At 40.4% G+C, this 22,331-nt stretch overlaps 1 protein-coding gene across 2 annotated transcripts in view; it reads left to right on the plus strand.

Annotated features, from left to right (window-relative positions):
• Positions 1-20,225, plus strand: part of ANK2 (ankyrin 2) — a 365,935-nt gene extending 345,710 nt beyond the window's left edge. For both annotated transcript variants that reach the window (XM_075420874.1, XM_075420873.1), the window contains 11 exons: positions 480-554; positions 2,493-2,624; positions 3,130-3,276; positions 4,767-5,049; positions 8,218-8,503; positions 10,309-10,401; positions 10,866-10,949; positions 12,557-12,721; positions 14,130-14,312; positions 15,750-15,841; positions 17,912-20,225. In XM_075420874.1, the coding sequence (XP_075276989.1) occupies positions 480-554; positions 2,493-2,624; positions 3,130-3,276; positions 4,767-5,049; positions 8,218-8,503; positions 10,309-10,401; positions 10,866-10,949; positions 12,557-12,721; positions 14,130-14,312; positions 15,750-15,841; positions 17,912-18,095 (1,724 nt within the window). In that variant the 3' untranslated portion in view covers positions 18,096-20,225. The remainder of the gene's footprint in view (positions 1-479; positions 555-2,492; positions 2,625-3,129; positions 3,277-4,766; positions 5,050-8,217; positions 8,504-10,308; positions 10,402-10,865; positions 10,950-12,556; positions 12,722-14,129; positions 14,313-15,749; positions 15,842-17,911) is intronic.
• The last annotated feature ends 2,106 nt before the right edge of the window (positions 20,226-22,331 follow it).

Consider the following 22,331-nt stretch of genomic DNA (forward strand, 5'->3'; position numbering starts at 1 on the left):
CAAACCATAATATGAAGTCCCGTATGGACTATTCGAACATAACTTTCCCTGCAACAGAAATAACATAATTAGAAGCACCAGTCCAGATAAATTTTTCAACCTTGACGTTTACTAAGGAGGCATGGAAAACTTGACTTAGTTGAAGTCTTCAATTTAATGTTAGAATGAAGTTGTAGAATAAAATACTTGGCCAAAATAGGCACAGTAGGCACTTCAGTCCTTGTTTAGATTTTCACATGAAAGCCTGATTTTCAAATGGAAAATGTAGATAGTCCTGTGCTTTTTGGAAAATCAAGCTTTTTTTTTTTTTTTTAACCTGGCAATTTACAGTCCTCACTGCAGTTACCCAGTTGTAACAGCCTGTCCACCTTTAGATTATAGCAGTTAGGAAAAAAAGCACTTTGCCTCTTGGGCTATACCACCTATGAAAACGATTTTCAACTTGTAAAAGGCAACTTGTGGCTCTCTTTGACCTTTAGATCGACAGGATGATCAGGAGAGGACAGAGGAAAGACTGGCCCACATTGCTGATCATCTCGGATTCAGCTGGACAGGTAAAATGCATGTCATCTGCTCCAGAGAGAAAGGAGGGGAGCATTCCTCACTTTTTTCATGTTTCCTTCAGATGATTTCCTGACTAAAAATGCTGTATAGAAATATTTCAGTACTTTACTGTCTTCTGGTTACTAAGATTCCTATAGTCAATTAGGTAAGAACTCAGATGCAGAGGTAAGGCCTCTGCACTTGCTGTGGCAACTCCAGAGGGAAAACTCCTAGGATGAGAGTGTGACAAAGAGCTGGCATAGTTTACTATACTTTTTCTTGCAAAATGTGACAACTGGCTAGAAGATAAATGAATATATGAATAAACATCATTTGTGCTCTGGAACTTCTGAGCTGAAAGGCCACTGTAGGGATAAATGACATCAGCTTCTTTTCTACAGAACTGTGCTGAGGAAAGAGCAATAAAAAGGGACGGATTCGTAACAATCGCTTTAATATTGTGGATTTGATAGGTCTGAGACAGTTAACATTACTGGGGAAAAGTGAAAGTAAGACATGATGAAGAAATGCAGATGGCTATCACTGAAAATCAGTTCAAAAGTGTTTAGAAAGAAAAAGAGCTGTGCAGAAATCTCAATGCTATGTCAAACTGTGCAATCCAGCAAAAAAATTGCTTCATAAAAAATTGAATCAGGTCTTCAATTTTGTATCTATCCCTAGAGCAGTACCACGGTCCTGAAAATATGCAAATCTCTAGGAGTTAGATTTGTATACCAGAGAAAAAATGTTAACTCCTTGATAATGAAGATCATGCTCTATACTCTTTTTATGACCATCTTCAGAGTATATGCAAAACATCAGTGATAGTTTTGCTTCTGTTACTCACCTCTTCCTTTCCTGTCCTCTGTTTCAATCCATAGAGAAGACTGGGTGCATATGTCACTCATCCCAACATAGATTACTGTGAAATCAGTAGGACTCGGACTAGTGCAACGTAACAGATTATGAATCTGCTGAAAATTTTATATAAATGAATAGACAGCTCTGACGACAAAACTAGAAAAAATTGATGCTCGTCAAAATAGACATTAATGTTTTATAGCATTTTAGAGAGGGCAGAGTAGTACACTTGCATGAAGATTCCTGTCATATCATGGTAAAGATTGGTTACAGTAAAGATTACTGTGTCAAATGTTACTTTGGGGGACAAAATAGGGGTTGTTTTTTGTTCAGACTAATTTGACTACTTAGGATTTGAATCTAATGTGTGGTTACTGCATATTTGTTGAAGTTTACAGTTGCACTGGTTTACAAGCCTACCTGGAAATAAGGTTATCTGGCGTTTGGGCTTAGGGTTCCCTCCACCCTGTTAAAAACATGACACCCTCCAAAATCAAGTCCATGCCACTAGAGCAATAATGATAATGGAATACAGTATGAATCCTTCTTTGTGAAGGAAGCAGAAGTCTGGAGACCAGGGATCACAGTAGGAATCTCATAAGAGCAATCTCAGATGCCGGCTGGGGTTAAACCATGGCACTCTATGAAATGCCATCACTCAAAATGAATTCTTTTACTAGATTTTGATCAAAGTTTCTGAAATATTCAGCATTTCAGAAGATAGAATCTGCTGAGCACAGTGTTCTGTAGGTAGAAATATTTTTATCTGTTCATGTGCTATTTCTGCAACTGCACTCTATTTGATAGCTTGTCCCTGCTAAATTTTGTCAGTAATGTTGTGCCTTTGAGAATTGTAGATGCAAAAAATAAAAGCTCACAGACCCATCACTTCTAGGCATAATGCATTTCTGTCTTTGTCGTGAACTTACTGTTTAACAATGTCTCTAAATATAACACAAGGCAATAAAAGGAAAGAGAATTTGGTTTCAGGAAAGTTTGTAATCCACTTTGCTGCTGACAGCTGTAAAATAGATGTAAGGCAGTGAAAAAGAAAAAGACATCTTTACAGAGATGGATTTCTTTTTCAGAGCTAGCAAGAGAGCTGGATTTCACAGAAGAGCAAATTCACCAGATACGAATTGAAAATCCTAATTCACTTCAGGACCAGAGCCATGCACTCCTCAAATACTGGCTTGAAAGGGATGGGAAACACGCAACAGGTTCGTTTCCAGTTACAGTATGTACAACTGTCTCCAGTTTGCTAGCTGACAAGTGTGTATTATAATAACAAAAAGAAAATATGGGCAAAAATTAGGCTATAGAAAGAATGACCGTACACTGTACTCAATTTTTTTAAGCTTGTCTGTATAACATGGCATACCATAGGATTCTTGGTGAAAATAGTTTAGTCTTGTTCATTTGAGGTCAAGGCAGAAGATTTTACAGCAAAGAAAGTGTGGAAAAACACTGAGGCCTCTTTTTTCTTAAACTGAAAAATGTTTGGGGAAACTGAACAAATTTGTTACAGGAAAAAAGAAAATGAGTGGTAATTTTTAGAGGCAGTTAACTTTAGATTTTACATAGCAATGCTTCTAAATGCATCTGTATTTTATATATTATATTATATTGCTCAGTATTCTATGTAAGTCCTTCATATGAAAAACAGAAGGGAGAGAGCATGTGAAATTCTTAACTCAGCTACATGGTGTCGTTCTCATGCCACAGATACAAATCTTACCCAATGTCTTACAAAAATCAACCGGATGGATATTGTTCACCTAATGGAGACCAGCGGCATAGACTCCATGCAGGTCCACGGCACTCGCACGTATGCAGAAATTGAGCAGACAATAGGATTGGACCATAGTGAAGGTAAATGTCTCCTGATCTGGACTGCCCAGGTTATCTCATCTAAGCACTAACTTCTCTTCTGAAATGCTGAACTAGGATAATCTGTTAACTCTTATGGCTGAGCACTAGGATCTCATTTTGAAAACATAGATTATGTGGATGAATGCAAGCCTGACATCATGCAGGTCGCTCTTTCACCAGTTACAAGATCTCTGCATTAGACGATTCTTATAAAGCAAATACAGGAATGTTGTCAGGAACTACTGCAAATATTTATGCCCAGTTTTGGGGTGGTTTTTTTGCTTATACAAGTACTTTCGTAAAAGTTAACTAGTTGCATTAGGATTTGACCAAGGTGTCTAAAAGGAAAACTACTCCGTGCTTTAGAAAAAACTTTGGATTCAAGTATTCAGGATATTGTAATTCTGCTAGGATGCCATTGGGTTTCTCCAGTTTAAAAATTCAGTAGATTAGATCAATGGCTGTAAACTAAAGAAATGCCTCCAAATTACGTGAAATAAAATTCACAGAATCACAGAATGGTAGGGGTTGGAAGGGACCTCTGTGGGTCATCTAGTCCAACCCTCCTGCCGAAGCAGGGTCACCTACAGTAGGCTGTAGAGGACCTTGTCCAGGCGGGTCTTGAATATCTCCAGAGAAGGAGACTCCACAACCTCCCTGGGCAGCCTGTTCCAGTGCTCCATCACCCTCAGAGGGAAGAAGTTCTTCCTCATGTTCAGATGGAACTTCCTGTGCTTCTGTTTGTGCCCACTGCCCCTTGTCCTGTCGCTGGGCACTACTGAAAAGAGCTTGGCCCCGTTCTCCTGACACACACCCTTCAGATATTTGTCAGTATATATTAGGTCCCCTCGCAGCCTTCTCTTCTTCAGGCTGAACAAGCCCAGCTCCCTCAGCCTCTCCTCGTAGGAGAGATGTTCCAGTCCCCTCACCATCCTCATAGCCCTCCGCTGGACTCTCTCCAGTAGCTCCTCATCTTTCTTGAACTGGGGAGCCCAGAACTGGACACAGTACTCCAGATGGGGCCTCACTAGGGCAGTGTAGAGGGGAAGGAGAACCTCCCTCGACCTGCTGGCCACACTCCTCCTAATGCATTGCAGGATCCCATTTGCTTTCTTGGCAGCCAGGGCACACTGCTGGCTCATGGTCAACCTGTTGTCCACCAGGACACCCAGGTCCCTCTCCACAGAGCTGCTCTCCAGCAGGTCTGCCCTGAGCCTCTACTGGTGCATGGGGTTATTCCTCCCCAGGTGCAGGACCCTGCATTTGCCCTTGTCAAGTTACTGTCAAGATTCATTATTTGGCAACAGTAGTGGTAATCCAGTGTTCCTTCAGCTACTTAGAGAGGTTATGTCCTCTCCCACTCAAGACGTCTAAAAATTTCAGGTGATGTGTTCCATCCAGGGATTTTAAATGCACATGGAGAATGAGAAGGATTTCCTGCATTCTGGTAAGACTTGTAATGACATTTCTCATCTCTCTCTTTTTTAAAGGGTTTTCTGCACTGCAAGAAGAACTGTACAGTTCAAGACATAAGCAAGAAGAACAGCATAGAATATCTAAAGACAGTGAGGCAACTGAACACCCTCCTATTGTCTCTGAGGAAGATGTGTCTGTCAGTTATTCTCCTTTTCAGGACAGTACTCCCAGGAGTGAGGCCGAAGTGTCAATGGCTGAGCTCCTGAGACAAACACATAAGGAACAAGTAGAAGCTGAATTCTCAGGGAAACCCCAATATGTGCCAGAAAAAACATCTGCTTCAGAACATGAATATTTGTAAGTGTCAAAAGACCAGAATGAAACCTATGTGGATCGGGCTATCTCTTCTCTCTGTAAGAAGAGGATTTTACAGTTTTCTTTGAAACGTATGAACTCACTAGAATTTTCCTCCAGTTGTGCATGCCAGTTCATTAGTTCCTACTGCAGGTTTGACTTTTTAATCCATGTGGAGGAAGCCTTAAAGATTAGGAGAGAAAGTCAGTTTGTCACTGTGAACACAAAGCAATAATCTAGTCTAGTACATACAAAAGAAAAGAGGGATAAAGTAGACATGGGAGGTTTTTGGCAAACTGTGTATATTTTTCATATGTTAGATAGCAAGTAATGTTAAACTTAATGGAATTAACATTAGACGGGCCTTTTTTCAACTTCAGGATGGCTTTTTCAATGGAGGCAAAAAATTTCCGACTTAATCATAACTTAAAAAACTCATAACCACATATTAGGAGCTAAATTTTTAAAAATAAATTTCAGATGGCCAAAGGAACAGAAATGGCGTTTCGTACAGACAAGAAGAAAGTAATTAAGAGAACAACACATCATAAAGTATAGATTTAGAAGACCTGCACAGCAAAGCCTTGAATTCTGATTTGGGGCTGTCAGTGGGGTTGGTTTCATTTGGAGAGGAACTTGAAAGGAACTTGAAAAGGATCATGTTTCTTTCTTTCTACCATCCCTAATCACATGCCCACGCTGAGAACTCTATGCAGTGTTGATTCAGGTATCCATAGGCTAACAAGACATCAAGGATCCACTTCCAAAGAAGTGATTTTCCTGGCAGTGATTAGCTTTGATGTGGAGATGCAGCTCCAAACAGCCAAAGTGCAGCTGAGTCCAGCAAATGGTCTTCTGGGTATTCTTTGGCTCAAGATGTGCTTCCCACCCAGAAGAGTGTGGGAGACAGAAAATAGCATCTAAAGTAGAGGACTTCTGTTGCACTGATAGGCAAAAATACCAATACTTCATCATGATTTGTGTGAGGAAATGAATATTTTTAAGGAACAGAAAATACGTTTGAGACAATATTGCCAAAAATAAGTGAAATTAGTGATGATAGGGGAGTATCACTACACTTCATGTCTAGCTTTAACTAGAAGGAAACTTGGGCTAGATTTAAATAGCTCACAAGGAACACACACTAAGAGGAATTATACAATACTATGTATAGCCTGCTGAATGGGAAAAAAAGCTGGATCAATACTATTTGACTTCTACTACAATTAAATCTTTTCTTGCTTTCGAACACAATTATTTCAAGGGCAGTAGTTGGGGGAGCACAACAAATTGCCAAAATCCAGCTTGTATCAGGAAAAAACATACACTTGCAAGTTACTCTATTCCTGTTATTATCACTGTTATCTGCTCATGGGATTGGTTATGGAGAAGGGAATCTGGACTCCAGCTATTAAAATTTAACAACTTCCTCAGTTAATTTTTAGGATGAGAGGAGGAAAAAAGCAAGCATGTAGATGCTAGCTCCAAGCATCTTAGAAGTCTTAGAAGTGGATTCTTTTTTTTTTTATTTATTTATTGCAGGCTCACTATTTTTCAGGCTGTAATTCCACCAGTTTTGATATAGTATCTTTTTTTTCTTTGATATACATGAGAAGAGAAAAGCCACCCTCAAAAGAAGATTCTAGGTGGTAAAGCGGGTAATGTTTTCACAACTGGGACAAATCAGAAGTGACCTTTTCAAGCTAGCATCAGAGTTATAAGGTTGCTCGACAAAACTCAGATGAGAGTTAGCTTAATATCTGAAGTCACTATTATTCAGCCATATGCAACAGAAAAATATTGCATGTGCTTTAATATATGTGTTACTGTCACGGTTTAAAGCAGGGCATCAATAAACTGAGTGACAGATGCTCTCTATTAACCCCCACCCTCCCACCAGAGGAAGGGAAAAGGAGGAAAAGGGAGAGAGACTTAGAAATTGAATAGAAAAAGTTTTACTAATAACACTAATAATACTAATAATATTAATAATAAGAGAAATAATGCAAAATGCACAAAATGGATACTGAATTTCCCGGAGTTGGGCGCTGGACGCTGGTGTCCTGCCAGCAGCTGCCGGGCAGCACCAGGAAATCCCGGACTGGCTTTGACAGCAAACAAGCACTGGACTCAGGGATGCACAGATCGGAATCTGGATCAGGACTGCAGGCAGAACAACGAGCAGGGTCCTCTCCAGCAGGCAGCCATGGACGAAGAGAGCGAGATCCCCATGATCCCCGAGCTTTAAAATGACTATGACATGCATGGCATGGAATACCTCGCTGGTCAATATCGGGTCACCTTCCTGTTCGCCCCTCTCCGCAAGTACGACCCCTTCCAAATTCTCACTTGCGGGATCCAAGAGATCTGTCAGTGACCTTGGCTGTTATAGTGATAATTATAAACAGGGGCCTTTTTCTGCATTCCCTTGCTGTTGTTAGCTCAGTATAACTATAAACATCAGGTGTTATCAGCTTTGGAGTGGACACTGTCTGTAAAATACGCAGCCAGCTTCAGAAAAATGCAGTTACTTAGAAGAACTTAGCTGTAAGGAAAATTCACTAAAAGAGAATTGGTTCTGTTTTAACCAAAACCAGGACAGTTACCTTTATATATGTTACGTAGTAACGTGTGTAATAATGTGTTTAAATAACTTGCAGCAGCAATTAAATCATAGCAATGTTCAACAGTGAAAGTAACATTACAAGCAAAATAAGATTCTCTACTGTATCTCTGTTGAATAAGGCTTCAGAATTCTACATAAAAGTTGGTCTCTCCTCATCTGCAGCTGTATAGCTTGCAATTAATGTAGTAATTGCTTCATGTCCATGCGTAGTGATCCAGTCTCTTTCCCCCAAAAAATAATGGGTAATATGTAGATTTGTGAGGGCAGAAGTGACAGCAAAGCTCACATAAATCCTTTACAAAGATCAAGTTTTGCAGAATTGGGTGCAATGTTTCGACATCCATTTGGAGGTTTTCTTGGGTCGGGAAGATGAGAGGGATTCCTAGCCAGATTGCTCTGTAGTTATTGTCAAGAAGTATCAGTTATTTCTAGACTTTGCTAGGTGACAGACGACATAACAATATTTGATCAGTGCATAATGTTCCATTTATGGAAACTGGAAAGCACTCCATGGTAGTAACTTCCCTTGAACCTGTAATTCACAGTGTCACAACTCCAAGAACAGAGCAGCCTATGACCCCAGTAACTGGAAAAGCAGCAAGCGAAAAATCTGCACACTTCAGTGCGGCAAAGGAAGAGAGAGAAAAACCATCCCCACAGCCCCCATCATCTGCTCAGAGAGGTGACTCTCCCATCATCCAAGAGCCCGAAGACCCCCAACTCCACCAGGATGACCTCTCTCCAAGGAGAACTAGTCTAGTGATAGTGGAGTCAACTGATGAGCAGACAGAAAAGTTTGGAAGAGGCTATGAAGAGGAGTCTTTAGAAAAGGTAAATAACAACTTTGCCTCGAAGTGACTGACGCAAAGAAACAAGTTTTATGTCTCGCTCATTCCTTAAGAAGAGAATATTTTTAATCAGCCTAATTAATCCCCATCTGCAACTGAGTCTTTTATCCTTTCGTCTATGTTTATAAGGGTTAGCCATATCATTTATATAGAGGTTTTCAAAGCTGAAGCAAAACCCAGATCCAAAAGTCTAGACTGTAATTCTGGTTCTGCTACCCTTATTTGTCCTTTGGTCTGTGACAGTTATATTCATGCATGTGAGAATCGGTGTAAATAACAGGTGCGGAAACAAACCATGTACAATTGAAAGCTGAAAAACAGTTGTCATGAAAGACAAAGTAATAAAGTTAAGGCTTATGAAGAATGTCAAGACTATCCCAGAGCAGCATGAAGAATGACATGCAAATTACTGTAAAGTTAGTGAGATGGAAAGGAGGCAGCAGGATGTATGTTGCAGAATACTAAGGATGTACTGGAAGAAAAGAACTTGAGAATGGTGTTTATGTAGCGTGCAGGCAATAAAGAGAAATGGAGACAGGAGATGGATGGGAAGAACAAAAACTATGTGAGGTAGGTTACTGGTTGTGTACAATAAAGGAACCTTCTTGCAGTGTTTGAAAGGGGAAGACATCAAGAGGCAATGAAAGAAAGCAACTACATCGCTTTTAGTGGGGAATTTAAATTACGTGGCAGATAAAGGTTCAAGAATAAACAGCGTTCTTTGCCTGTTCTAAGTGGAAAAAAAGGAGAAGGTATAATTGGGCAGGAAATTAGTTTTATCAGTGAAGTTAGAGCAGAGAAAGTACAGTTCTACTTAAGCAGAAATTGTTTCCTGTTTTGACATTCACCTAGAAACAGGCTCTTCCTCCTTTACTGTTTATGTTGCCAAATGCACCACCTCTAGAATGAGGAGTTTCGGAGCTCTGCCTCTGGGATCTCAGAATAAGTTTGAATGTAAAATGTGTATGATAACTCAGATGATGAGAGATTAGCTACAATAGAACTCAATACAGTGGCTGATGTAGGAAAGGCTGCCCTCAAAGATAATATACTTCTTTTTCCCTCCAGTTCTTTTATTAAAGTAAATAAACAACAACCAGCACCACCAAAAAGAAACGCACCCTTATTTATTTTCCCCTTTATGCTTGTACACTGTTGATATTTCCCAAGTAGTTCGTTTCACCTTCTATTTGCCTTCTGACCTCTTCATTTAAATTTTGAATTCTTCCCTGTGCAGGAGAGAGAACTTCAACACTTGTTTGTTACTAATTTTTCTTGATCTTTCCAGTGCCAAGGCTATTGACACATTGTCCTCTAGTTAAAACTGTTTAGTCCTACTCTCTATGTGCTGCGCTATGTACTTCTCAGTATGAAGGATTTAATATAATTTTCTGCGTAATCAATACAGAAACCATATGCAATATGTATGAATTCCAGAGTTGGTGTTAGTAATACCTTCTAGTCCACCTGCAATGACATCATGCCACAAATTTCAGGCTTGTCCCTGGCAACTTTAAGAGCACTAAGACGACTAAGAATATCCTATAGAATTAGTAACACAAAGGTTCATCCTGTTTTCAGTATGCTAATAAACAGCTAATGTATAGTCAAGTAGCCAAAGCCTACCAACCCGCATCAGTGTTTCACAGATGAAAGTCAAGTAAGAGGCCAAAATCCTAAAAGCAAAAATTTTCAGAGATGAAGATGGTTTTGGATAAAAACAAGACAGAACCTGTAAGTACTGCTAGTACCATATACAACAGAGCACTCCTTCCATGCTTCCACTAGGAGTTAGCAGAGGAGTTAGGCGGGCTGGAGACCAGCTCGGACGAGGACGAGATGGTCACTACCAGGGTCGTTCGTCGCCGGGTGATTATTCAGGTACTGAGTGTTGAACGATTGCATGAGCCTATAGTGACTAGGCCCTGGAAACTCCTTTAGGCATGCTGCTGAGACAGCCACTTGGCTGGTATTGCACCTGAAGCTGGAGCGCTTCTGAATAATGCATGGGCACTGGATAAGCCATTCCAATACCTTTTCTTGAAGGGAGGATTATAGTAATACTGCTAACCCAACTCTAAATTCCGTTAGATGCTTCAGTAGGAGGAGGACGAAGACTTCTCAGCCCCATACACAGCACAGTCAACTAACATATATTTGCCCGTCCATTGTGGCATAACTTTTCTTTGCATGCCTTTCTAAGTATTTATTTGCAGAACAATTTTTTTCTAACATTTCTCTTTTTATTTTTCATTCTTTAACCAATTAACCAATTTTAAACTTGCTTATTTAAAGTTACCTGCCTCTAGGCCTTGCTTCATAAAACTTTCTTCTTTGTTGTACAGGCTGATAGTATGCCTGAAATGCCACCAGAAACAGTCACAGAAGAGCAATATACAGATGAACATGGCCACACAGTGGTAAAGAAGGTATTATCAGTTATGCCCCTTGCTACCTTATTAATGTCCTATAAAAGGGAGGATAAATACATGCACATACATGCCAAATTTTCTTTTGTGAAGGTGCGTGATTTTTAAGAGTAAAGCGTGGAACCAGAATTTCTGTTTATGAGACATTCCAAAGTTTGAATAATTATTTTGATTCACAAGATTGTTCTGTGTTACAGTCTATAATGAAACATGATGTATTTTGTTAATTTTCCCATTTAAAGACAATGAGAATTCTGCATAGATCCATATTTCTGAGCAAAAGGAGGCTTTTTTTAAAAAAACACACCACCACTCATCTTAGTGAAACCACACCACACTCTTAATGAAACTAATGGAGGGCTGGATCTGCAAGAGTCATCTAAACCCAGACTTTAGATCCTCAAAATCTCCACTCAGCTGTGCCTGACCAGGTTACTTAATTTCTGTATCTGTAAATACAGTTAAGTTTTTACGGCACAAAGAATATAGAAAGTACTTGTTTTTGTGATGTCCTTATAAAATAAGCATTTTCAGACCCTGCTTATAAAAGCGAATTCTGCACAACATGGAAGTGGAAGAGGAGCTTCGGTGCTCCTTACTTTATCTGACAACTCAGTGCTTAGAGGATTAGTGTAGGACTCGGCTGAATTCTGCTGATGGCAAACGCCATCTTCTGTCTCCCAAGAAAACATCATAGTCCCTCAGCTAGATAGCACATCTCTGGAAGCTGTTTGAATTAATCTTAAAATAAACAACCCCAGCCAAATATTCCTGGGCATGTTGTGCAAGAGTATCACTGTATTCTTCTGGGTAGGTCCGTAACTGGGAGGGCATTACCCCCACCTCTGTGATTCTTAAATATAGGTGACATGGTCTGACTGAGCATTCCAGCAAATAAGCTTTTGGGCAAAGCAAGAGGTAACTGCTTAGTGTTACCTTGTCAAGAGGGGCTGGGAAGGCATACGAAAACGTAGAGCTTCAGGTCATCCACAGAGGGATGCATGCCCATCTTCCTGAGAAATCTCATCTTGAACCCTCTAATTCTCCTCTGCTCCTCTTTGGGCTGCCAATGCCTAGAAAGCTTAAGCATCAGATTAGACTCTAAAGTAGGGCAATTCTGGCTCACTAGTTCAGCAGTGGTGTTACAATGTGATGTCCAAGTCTCTCTGTGAAGCTAGTTCTAAGTATTTGACAGCCAAGCTGCTAACCTGTTACATTCGGAAACCTTTTTGAAAATGCCAGTCTGAAAATGTTTTCTAGCAGTTGTGTGGTTTTAAGTATGTTTTCTCTCTAAAATACTGTACCTCTTTTCCTAATAATAATTACTGCTTTAGAGAGTCATTCCAGTATCTATATTGTGCCCACTTGTGAAGTAAGTTTATGGAAACTTTGCTGTGTGGTAGCCTAAGTAGGGTGAATGCATCATCTTGCAGCTTTACTACAGGTATTTGTGAGTATATGTGTTACAGACTGAAACACTGAGCCATCAATGTAGGTTTTGCTGTGTAGGAAAAAATGCCCTTTGAGCTGAAAATACTGTATAGAGAATAATGAGGAATGTGTTATTTGTAATTCTTTTGGGACAAAGTTCTATTTCATTCCTTCAGGTCACTAGAAAGATCATCCGGCGATACGTTTCTCCAGATGGCACAGAAAAAGAGGAAGTCCTAATGCAAGGAACACCACAAAAACCTGTCACTGTTGAAGAAGGAGATGGCTATTCCAAAGTTGTAAAACGAGTTGTGCTGAAGAGTGACAGTGAACAGTCAGAGGTCAGATCTTCTGTTTTCCTTGTGATGGTACAAAGCTGCAGTACACCACAGTGTACTTAGTAACTGCATCTCACTCACGCCAACAAGACTCAGTTCTGAATGATGCTTTAAAAAGTTTTCTTGCAGATGGAAAGGCCTCAGAATAAAGATCGGGAAAAGGCGGGGGGTGGAAAGGAGGGCAGGGAAGCAGGGCAGTTTTCTCTGAAGATAAGTCAGGATACACATTTTGTGATTTATGCGGAGTATCAAATTAGTAAAGAAAGTAGCTTTGTCCTAAGATGACATATAGATAAATGGCAAATCTGTATTTTTTGTTATACCTCTTACTCTAATAAGAAAATTAGTGAGTGTTGTAATGAAATGATCTGACGTTCTCTAGGTTTCTACAACTAAGCCCTTCTAAAACTATACAGTTATGTTAGGTTCTTTGCTTTGAAGAAGCTAAAAAAAGTATTACTTTCATGCAAACTGTTTGTAGAGCCAGGTAGTTAAAAAGAGAAAACAACTTGAAAAGGTAAGTACTTTTCAGTTTATCTTTTCCTGCCTTAGTTCACCGTGCAGCCCTACAGACATTTGTATCAGCAAAATTAAGGTTCTGACAGAGGGCCGGAAGCTAGTAATAGGGCTTGCTTTCAGCAGTACTGCAGTTGAAAGCAACATTTAACAAATGGTCATTAGAAATACTAAGAATGTAATTGCCATGCTCTTTTGCCAGAATTAATCACCAGAATTAAGTCTCTAGGAGTAAGGTAACAAAAAAAAAAGTAATTTTTTTTCAGTTAGCTGACCATACCAGAGCTCCTCTTTATCACATGGAACCCATATACATTAAATGCATATTTTGCCAAATAAAATCATGTTTGTGACTTTCCCATCGTACTCTAATGTTCTGATCTGTTGCTCCTGTAGAATTCCTTGGTTTTACAAGTGTGACTCATCTCTCAGAAGAATATCTTAAGATATGGGACCGATACCACCAATTCTTGCTACCTGTGTGAATACAGCAAGGATTCACAGCAACAGGCCCACTTGTTACTTGGTGTAACTCCAGTGGCCTTGCCAGATAAGCCAGCACGGCAGCTTGTGGTGTGGTGAGGGCAGCAATATCCCTGCTGCCCTCGGGCTAGCTCAGGTTCCAGCAGCATTTTTCACCCTGCCAGCATAAAGCTTCTCAGGAGAATAAATTATCCAGGGCTATTCCTGCTGTCTGAACTGGCGCATATCTTACAGTATCTTGTTCTGGAGCTGAAAAGCAGGTAATAAAAAGTACGCTCACTATTTTGATGCATAAGAAGACACTTCTTATATTCTTATTCTCTATGGCAATGATTAAGAAAGAATGATACAGCTTTGCTAGTATCCATTATGTAATTCATATCCAGTATACTTCTGTTTTCTGACCTTACAGGTGACCCTGTCTGAACCTGCTGTTTTGCCTAGTGCCTCCAACTTCCAGTCTGAACCAGTGGAAGGCCGGAAGGTCAGCAAAGTCATAAAGACCACTGTAGTGCAGGGAGAGAGAACGGAGAAACACCTGGGGGATGCTAGCTTAGCTACTGATCTTCCATCAGCCAAAGAGGACTTTGAAGAGGTAAAAAACCCTATTAAATATAAATATTAAAACAAGTGTTACAACATACCTGGGGACAAATTCTACTCTATTGAAAGTTTTGTTGGCAGAGCATCATACTCAGCTACTGAGTATAAACCTCTGTTGTTATACTCAGCCATGCTATAAAAGGATTAGTATATAAAGCCGGGGGGGGGGGGGACGGACGGGGACGGGGAGGGAAGCTGTTGTTACAGAATTAGCTATGAAATGTTTTAGGATTCTAAAAAAACCCATAGAGGGTTTAAGTAAACCCTAAAGCCAACGTTAGAAATCATGGATGTGGTTACTGTTAAAAAAACCTTCATTCATTTGTTAGCACGCGTGGACTAATTTTAGAAGTTCATACAGTTAAGTCTACTCTCTGGGTAAGCTGATGCATTTGTCCTTGAAAGGAAGAAATAGTTACCAAGCTAATTAGCACCTTTCCTAGTTTTATGCTTTTTCTGATCAGTGTAGACATTTCAGTAATAGAAATGTGATACTGAATTAATGTAGCTTATTCTATAAGCTTCATTCTTAAACATTTCATTGTCCCTTTGAATAACATGTGTAAAACACGTCTTAAAGGTTCATATGGATAAAAGTTTTGTGTCATCGATGCAACATATGTACTTGGTTTGTTTTTTCAATTTGACAAAATACCATATAAAAACATAAATGCAACAATGTCACGGTCTGGCTCTTCTCTGCCCTATGATGGTATTACAGCGTGCGTGAAGACAACAAGTGCTAAGCTGTTAGATTGAGATGCCAAATTTTCCGTTGTGAATAGAGGCCCAGATCCCTGTCTCCTGACAGTAACAACACAAGCAGCAAAAACTGTCATGTAGAGGAATGGCTTGGGAAATAACACTGCTTTCCCAGCTTGCAGCTTCTAGTTTAGTAAATCAGGAGGCCTGCAGAAGATACCACAGCCAAACCCACATCCAGCCAAAAGGAAGATGAAAATGCTACCTTTTTTTTTTTCCCCGATATTTCTGTTTTCTGTGAATTATTAGTAACAGCAGATATTCTGTGGAAAAGTTTGCCAGGCTCCATTCCCTGCTTCTTCCATTTCAGTACAGTCAAGGCTCAGAAGTATCAACCATCATTTCTACGTATACCCGTCTCTATACAGATACACAGGACGAGTGTGGTAGGGCTACTTCAAACTTGAAAAGAAAGTACCAAGACATGCTTCAGTACAATTATTAGTAAAATGAAACTATCCTTTACAAGAAACAGTAACTAATCTGTATAGTTGAGGAATATTTGAAAAGATGCAAATGGCAGGCAGATGCTTCTCTTATTTGTCTAGTCATCATTTTCTCAGCATTCAGCTTCATTAACATAAAGCACTAAGGTATGAAGAGCAATTATCTTCTGTCCTAGGTTTTGGGGGTTTGTTTTAATCTGAAGTTTATGTTTTAATTTGAGGCTTTGAGCTACACAGGTAACCAGATGAAAGTCCAACTCCCCGCTTTAGTAGAGAAAGAAATCACGAAAAAGGATGGATCAATTATTAAAAGGTTTGGCTTGGCATGTCAATGAACTATGACTAGAAAAGGATTAACAAACTCATAATAAATGAGTGGATTTAAGTGAGTGTTTGAAGTGAAATCACTGGCAGCATCTAAAGCTTTATTTGAAAAAGTACTAAAGACTGCTACTAACATTCTGTTACAGGAAGGGGTATATGCACTGGAAAGGTCTCTATTCGCTTGAAAAGACTTGGTGAACAGGGGTGTGCTGGGTTCACCCTGGCTGGCAGCCAAGCACCACGCAGCTGATCCGTAACCCTCCTGTCCCACCATGGAACAGGGGAGAGAACAGGAACAGCAAAAGTGAGAAGATTCATGGGTTGAATGAAGACAGTTTACTAAGTGTAGGAAAGAGGGAAGAACAACCAAACAAGTGACCTAGAAGCAATCACTCACCACCTCCCACAAGCAGACCGATACCCAGCCAGTCGCTGCTGGACACCTTGGAGGATAGAACCCCCAACCTCCCAACTTCTTCATCTACCCCCTGTTTTTGTTGTTGAGCATGGTTCTGTGTAGTATGGAATATCCCTCTCGCCAGTTCAGGTCGGCTGTCCTGGCCGTGTGCCCTCCCCGGCCTACTCGCTGAGGGGGCCAGTGGGGAAAAAAAGAGAAAGTACCGATGCTGTGTAAGCACTGTTCAGCAGTAGCCAGAGCACTGGTCTGGTATCAACACTGGTTTAGACCCAAATGGAAAATGGTGCACCACACAGGCTGCTGTGAAGAAAGCCAACTGTGTCATGGCTAGACCCAGTACAAAGGGGTGGCACTGCCTACCTGGTCATAGGAGGCAGTACAAGGATATCAGCATGATTTACAGTTAACAACATTAATAAAGGTTACTTTAAAAATTTTTTTTTCATACCAGTTGACTCTGTGATCATTTGATAATTTGAACATTATCAAAATAGATGAGAGGATATATGGAGATAGATATATATAGATACATGCATGTGACACTTGAGCCTTATGAATAATGAGGAATAATGGGCAGGGCAGATAGGAAAGTATTTGGGAGGAAAGAAAAGCTACTGTAGTACAGCAAATGTATTCATTCCTACCACACAACTTGAGCCAAGGCTGCTGCATGCTAGGTATCTTTTATACACCTTTTCTTTCAGACCATTTGAATTGCTAGTGGCCATTGGGGTGGTAAAGCCAACGTTCGCATTTGAAAGAACATCCTGACCAAACGGTGTCTGTAATTGTAACAAGCTGTAAAACACATACCAGTGTCAGACTTAGGCCTGCTGCATCTGCTTTTGAATGAAGGGTACTCATTCTTGTCAAAGTACTCCATCTCATTTTTGGTCATTCAGGTCAAATTAAGAAGTGTCAGCTGTCTGATAAAAATCGAGCTATTCCTGAGCATGCAGGAATTTCCCAGTGTGCTTGGCTTCCCATAGTCCTCTCTCAAGGACACTGACCAAAAATTGGGCTTCTGGGTAAGGCTAAGGAAGAGACACCCAGCTGTCCTATGACAACTACATTTATCTGCCTAGATCTGGAAGGGACGTGCTGAGATTTAAGGTTCTGACTAGTAGAGCAAGGCAGTTCCAATGAGGTAAGAAAGTATTTAACAGAACAGTTTAGGACACTAGATTACCACAAAGGTAGTTTTACTGGCTGTCAGAAGTAAGACTTGTTCAGTAGGAAGTGTTCAAGAAATTAATCAGCTTAAATTACTATTGTGCAGGACAGCTCTGTATGTTGAAGTAAAATACAGCAAATAGGAAGGTCTTGTGTGAATTTCAACATATATTGCATGCCTGTGTGTTACAGCATGTTTTGCTGGGCATCTCAAACTATATGTGTAATCAGCATATAGACATTAATTAGTTTCCATTATGAAAGTCAATTAAAGCAGTGGTGTGTGTTGTGTTCAGAATGTGTAATGAATATCTGACCTCAGTAGCTGGTTTAAACTGCCAGCTACAGTTCTTCTCACATTATTTTAAATGAAAAAGCCTTGAAACTGCAGCTGAAAAGGAGCATTTTTTAAAATCTTCAGGAACTGTGAGCTTTTTAAGACAGTTTTCTCATTTTATTTTGTTTCAGGACAACACTGAGTAAAGCCAGCACACAGAAGAGGACTGTGATGAAGGATCGGTATGGAAAACATGTTCACACAAAAGAGCTGGAAGACACACCAGAAGCACTACCACAGGATGACCTCCAACATGACCTCCAGCAGCTTCTTAGACACTTCTGCAAAGATGACTGGAAACAGGAGTCAAAGTGAGAAGCTGCCACCCCTCAACAACAACACATAACCATCCATCCCATATGCAGCATTCATCTTCTCTAGGTGTAGACATTATTACCTACGTAATCACTGGAAGACGCTGCCATTTCTACCTGTGCAGATGCAGTGAATTCATTTCTTCCCCCGTCTCCGTATATGATTTTGGGTTTTTGATTTTTTTTTACCCCGTAAGCTAATTTGTGACCAAAGATAGCATCCTTCATTCAGGATGATTTATCCACCGAATCGTCGTCTTTGTGCTGTACTGGGAATTTGTCAGCATCGCCACTTCTTGCTCTTCCTTCGCTTCTGCACTAGCTTCACGAAATTGCATTTGTCAAGCCAACTTCATCTACAGGCCTCTTCAAGTGACTATGTACATGCATCGCAAAAAAGGGAGTTAACATGTAAACTGTATATAGCAAGAGTATTTGGACTTACAAGACTGCAGAAAATGCACTGCCTATGACTACAGTTAGCATCATGGATTACAAGGTCTATTGACACTGCTGAACAGCGATTAATAAAATAATGTTAACACAATCGACTGCAAACACAGACTGACTGAGGAGGAAGCACTGCAGATCTACTGCATCCATAAGACTTCCAGTTTAGAGATCTATTATAGTTAAAGGCTCTAAGAGTCAGGCTAAAAACCTGGAAATTCAGCTGTTCTCATGGAGTAACAGCTCACTGTGGCCGTTAATACTTCTAAGACCTTCGGACAGCCACTTAAAGATTTCCAGAAAAAGAAAAGAAAAAAAATAAAAAAAAGAATACCCAATTAGGTAACCAACTTGCTAGCAGCTATATCTATGGCACATTTGCATAAGGTATTAAAATCTTCTAGATCTGGACATGTGGCAGGGTGTATTAAACAATTATAACTACGGTAGTTTCCTGTTTTCATCACTGCTTAGCAAACCACACTGTCTTATTGGTGGTAATTCCTGCTGGCCACTGCACTGTAGATAAGTATGGGAGAAAGACTTACCCACTATACAAGGAGAATAATGAATTCACCGTGTTTTATCAAGATTGCCTCTTATCCGATACATGCATGTGGCATTTGAAGGTCACCAAACCCTCCTAGAATCATGTCAACTTGGTAGCCCTCTTAGCACTGAGCGAGCGGTTTTTATCTTCCAATCAAGGGTTTTTTAAAGAGAAAGTGCTCACAATCCTTGGAAGCCAGTTTCTGTTCATATTTTGTTATCTATCTATCTATCTATCTAATATATATATTTCTAAACCAACCCTCTGGGAACCATGATAGCATGTCTGCACTTTTATTTTCAAAAAAGGGAACACAGAGATCTGACATTTTGGGTGTTCAGTAGCTTAACATTTAATGGAGGGAGCTCTGTAGTGTTTTAGCAGATGTAACATACACACAAACACACTACCAAAATGTTTTTAAACAGCTATTGGATTTTTTAATAGTATACTCAAAACCAGAGTAAAACAAATCCTCTCCTCTGGGAGTAAAACTTTTCCAAGCTTATCTGGCCTGCTACGATTATAGGGTTGTTTGGTTTTTTTAACGACTCACTCAGTGCTCAGAACAAGGGCACTTCCTCGTTAAGGTAACGATGCCAAAAGCATTAAAACATCTGGGGAGTTCTGGCTTCCTGCAGGCAAAGCAACCCAAGGTGCCATGCTAACACTGTTTTTGGCAGGCAGGGAAAAAAAAAACCAAAAAAGAAACCCCCAAAAAGTGTTTTGGCAACCAAACCGAACGAGACCCATGATGAAACATTTCACAGCGAATCATGGCTTTCTTCTTGTCAGAGACAGCAGAGGATGATCTTCAAGGATGGGGCTCTAAAGAAATGCATTTCTGTTGTGTTATTTGCGGTGCAGATGATGTTCTGTGTAACAACATAATGGTTATTCACCTCTTATTTTGGTTTTTTGCTGTGTTATCAAAGAACTTGAATACTGTGAGAAGAAGTGAATTTTAAGTTGATGAATCAGCATCTTGTTCCCATGGTGATAACACTAATTGAATATATCTATGAGGGCATGTATTAGTTAAAAATTAAAAACAAAATACAACACTAACAATACATAGCTGCAATGTGTACAATGGCTGATTTAACTAAATAAAAATGTACAAGTGTTAAATGTAGAAATAATGGCTCACTCTCTTTTACTGCCAGTGCAGCATAAAAAGGAACAGCAGCCTTTTGGGTGCCTTAACTGAACTATCACAGTTACAATTCCTCTGTACTCGGCTCCCTAAGATAGGTATTTTTAATTTTTTTTTCATTCTGCTATTCAGCACTGATTGGAGTCAGTCTGTTATAACAGTCAGAGAATATATATATATTTAAATCATTGTTAATGGTCTTTCAAAGGGTATCTAGCCATGTTTTCTAGCTATTGAGCCTGGAATTGTGGAATTTTCCTTCAAATATGGCCCATACTGTTTGTTACAGTCAATTACTTTTTCAGTGCCTACTACTGAGAGTTTCTCAACCAGAGGAAAGACAGAGAAGAAAAATGTAGCATGAAATTCTGTCCCGTCTTCATCCTTGCAATGCACAGAAAATATTAGGAAGAGTTTGTTTTGTTGCCACTTTAAATTTATTCCGTGTAAATCTGTACCAATTCTGCTGCTGCAGCTGGGTCTCTGGCTAATGTAACAGGTCGCACTGCCGCGGCGTCCCCGCTCTTTGCTATTCGCTCGTGCGCTACCTGCATGGCCGTCAAAGGAGTCCTCCTGCCGACATCCCACGTCGCAGAGAAACCATCAGTGTAGGCAGTTTCTGGGTTTGCCAAAATTCAGAGTCATTGGGCCTCCCAGACTGCGGGACAGAAAGGGCCGAAGAGAGGCACTCTTGAACTGCCGGCGGCGACCAGGAGGCTGCCCACAGGCCAGCCCGGAGCTTGCCCCCAGAGCACGGGCGGTACGGGACCAAACCACAAGTCAGTTGCGACAGCCATAGCAAGGCCACGTCAGGGCTTACGCGTTCGAGGTGAGTATCCAAGCCAAAGCCTACTGACTTTTTCCTCTTTTCCACCTTCTTTTCCCAATGAAAGACCAATTGCATTTAAAAAAACAAACCTCAACAATCAAACAACAAAACCAACTCAAAACCCCACGCAACAAGTGAACAACCCCACCTTGAAAAAACACCCCTCCAGCACGCTACCATGACATTAGCCTGAGGACAAATAGGAAATAATTGCAGAACTAGCATTTGCAAAACATGAAAACAAGCCTTTTTTTCCCCACGTAGGTCTATTAAATATATTCATTCGCACAGAGCACATAAAAATGTCTTTATTCTCCCAGCCTATGCGTATCAGAATGTGTATCAGTCGTAGAGTGACAGTAGTGGCTGTAATACCAATGCGGTATTCATGTACTCTCTTACTCCAATTTATTTAACGAGCTTTATTTGGAAGATCAAGGCCATGTAAAGCACAAGCAGTACAGAGGTGGCTGCCACATTCACGCGTGGACGGCAGGGTCCACTGCACAGCCGGGAAAGCAGCGCTGCCTGTTCTGCGTACGGCAGCACGCGTCCTGACAGAGCTGCCTGCAGGTGCTGGGCGAAGAGGACGCATGTCAGAGGTAGGCTATCAGCGGTTTTAAAATGTTTTTAAATCCTAGCCCAGCTAGTTTCGACCTCACTATCAGCACTTTCCAACAGAAACACGATTTTGCTGCAAGATTTTGGCCAGTTCTGTTAGGTAATACCAGAAGGTAAACACCTGTTATGAAGTCACATTAATTTTCATTTTTTTTTAAGCAAACATAAGTTGTTAAATCCAGGGACTAACCTTGTGCTTGTCATGGCCTGATACGTGGCAGCAACAATTCAGGTACTAACTCACCCTTCCTTTCCACCTGGAAAAAAGGAAAGGCTTTATTTCTGTGTACAAATATACAGCATCCAGAACCTACTTATAAAACTGAAGAGTTTTATAAAAATGTTGTATTAACAAGTTTTTTTTTTCAGTCTGACTGTAAAGCTCTGTAAGCCAGCTCTAAAATATGGGCATCGTTAGCAGAGCCTCTGTTACCTTCTGCCTCTGTTCCCCAGCACACCCCGAGGAAGACCAGCAGAGAGCTATTTCCCACATTGTAACACCAGCTGCCGCAGAACGGAGCCACGTGCAGAAGAGAGGGAGCCACGTGCAAGGTGCAGTCGTCCCCCTATGCTGATTAGGCGGTGTCCTTTCAGCAAAATGGGGATAAGCTAACAAACGTGTCTGCTGAGA

Source organism: Opisthocomus hoazin, chromosome 5 (genome assembly GCF_030867145.1).
Source record: "Opisthocomus hoazin isolate bOpiHoa1 chromosome 5, bOpiHoa1.hap1, whole genome shotgun sequence".
Taxonomy (NCBI): Eukaryota; Metazoa; Chordata; class Aves; order Opisthocomiformes; family Opisthocomidae; genus Opisthocomus; species Opisthocomus hoazin.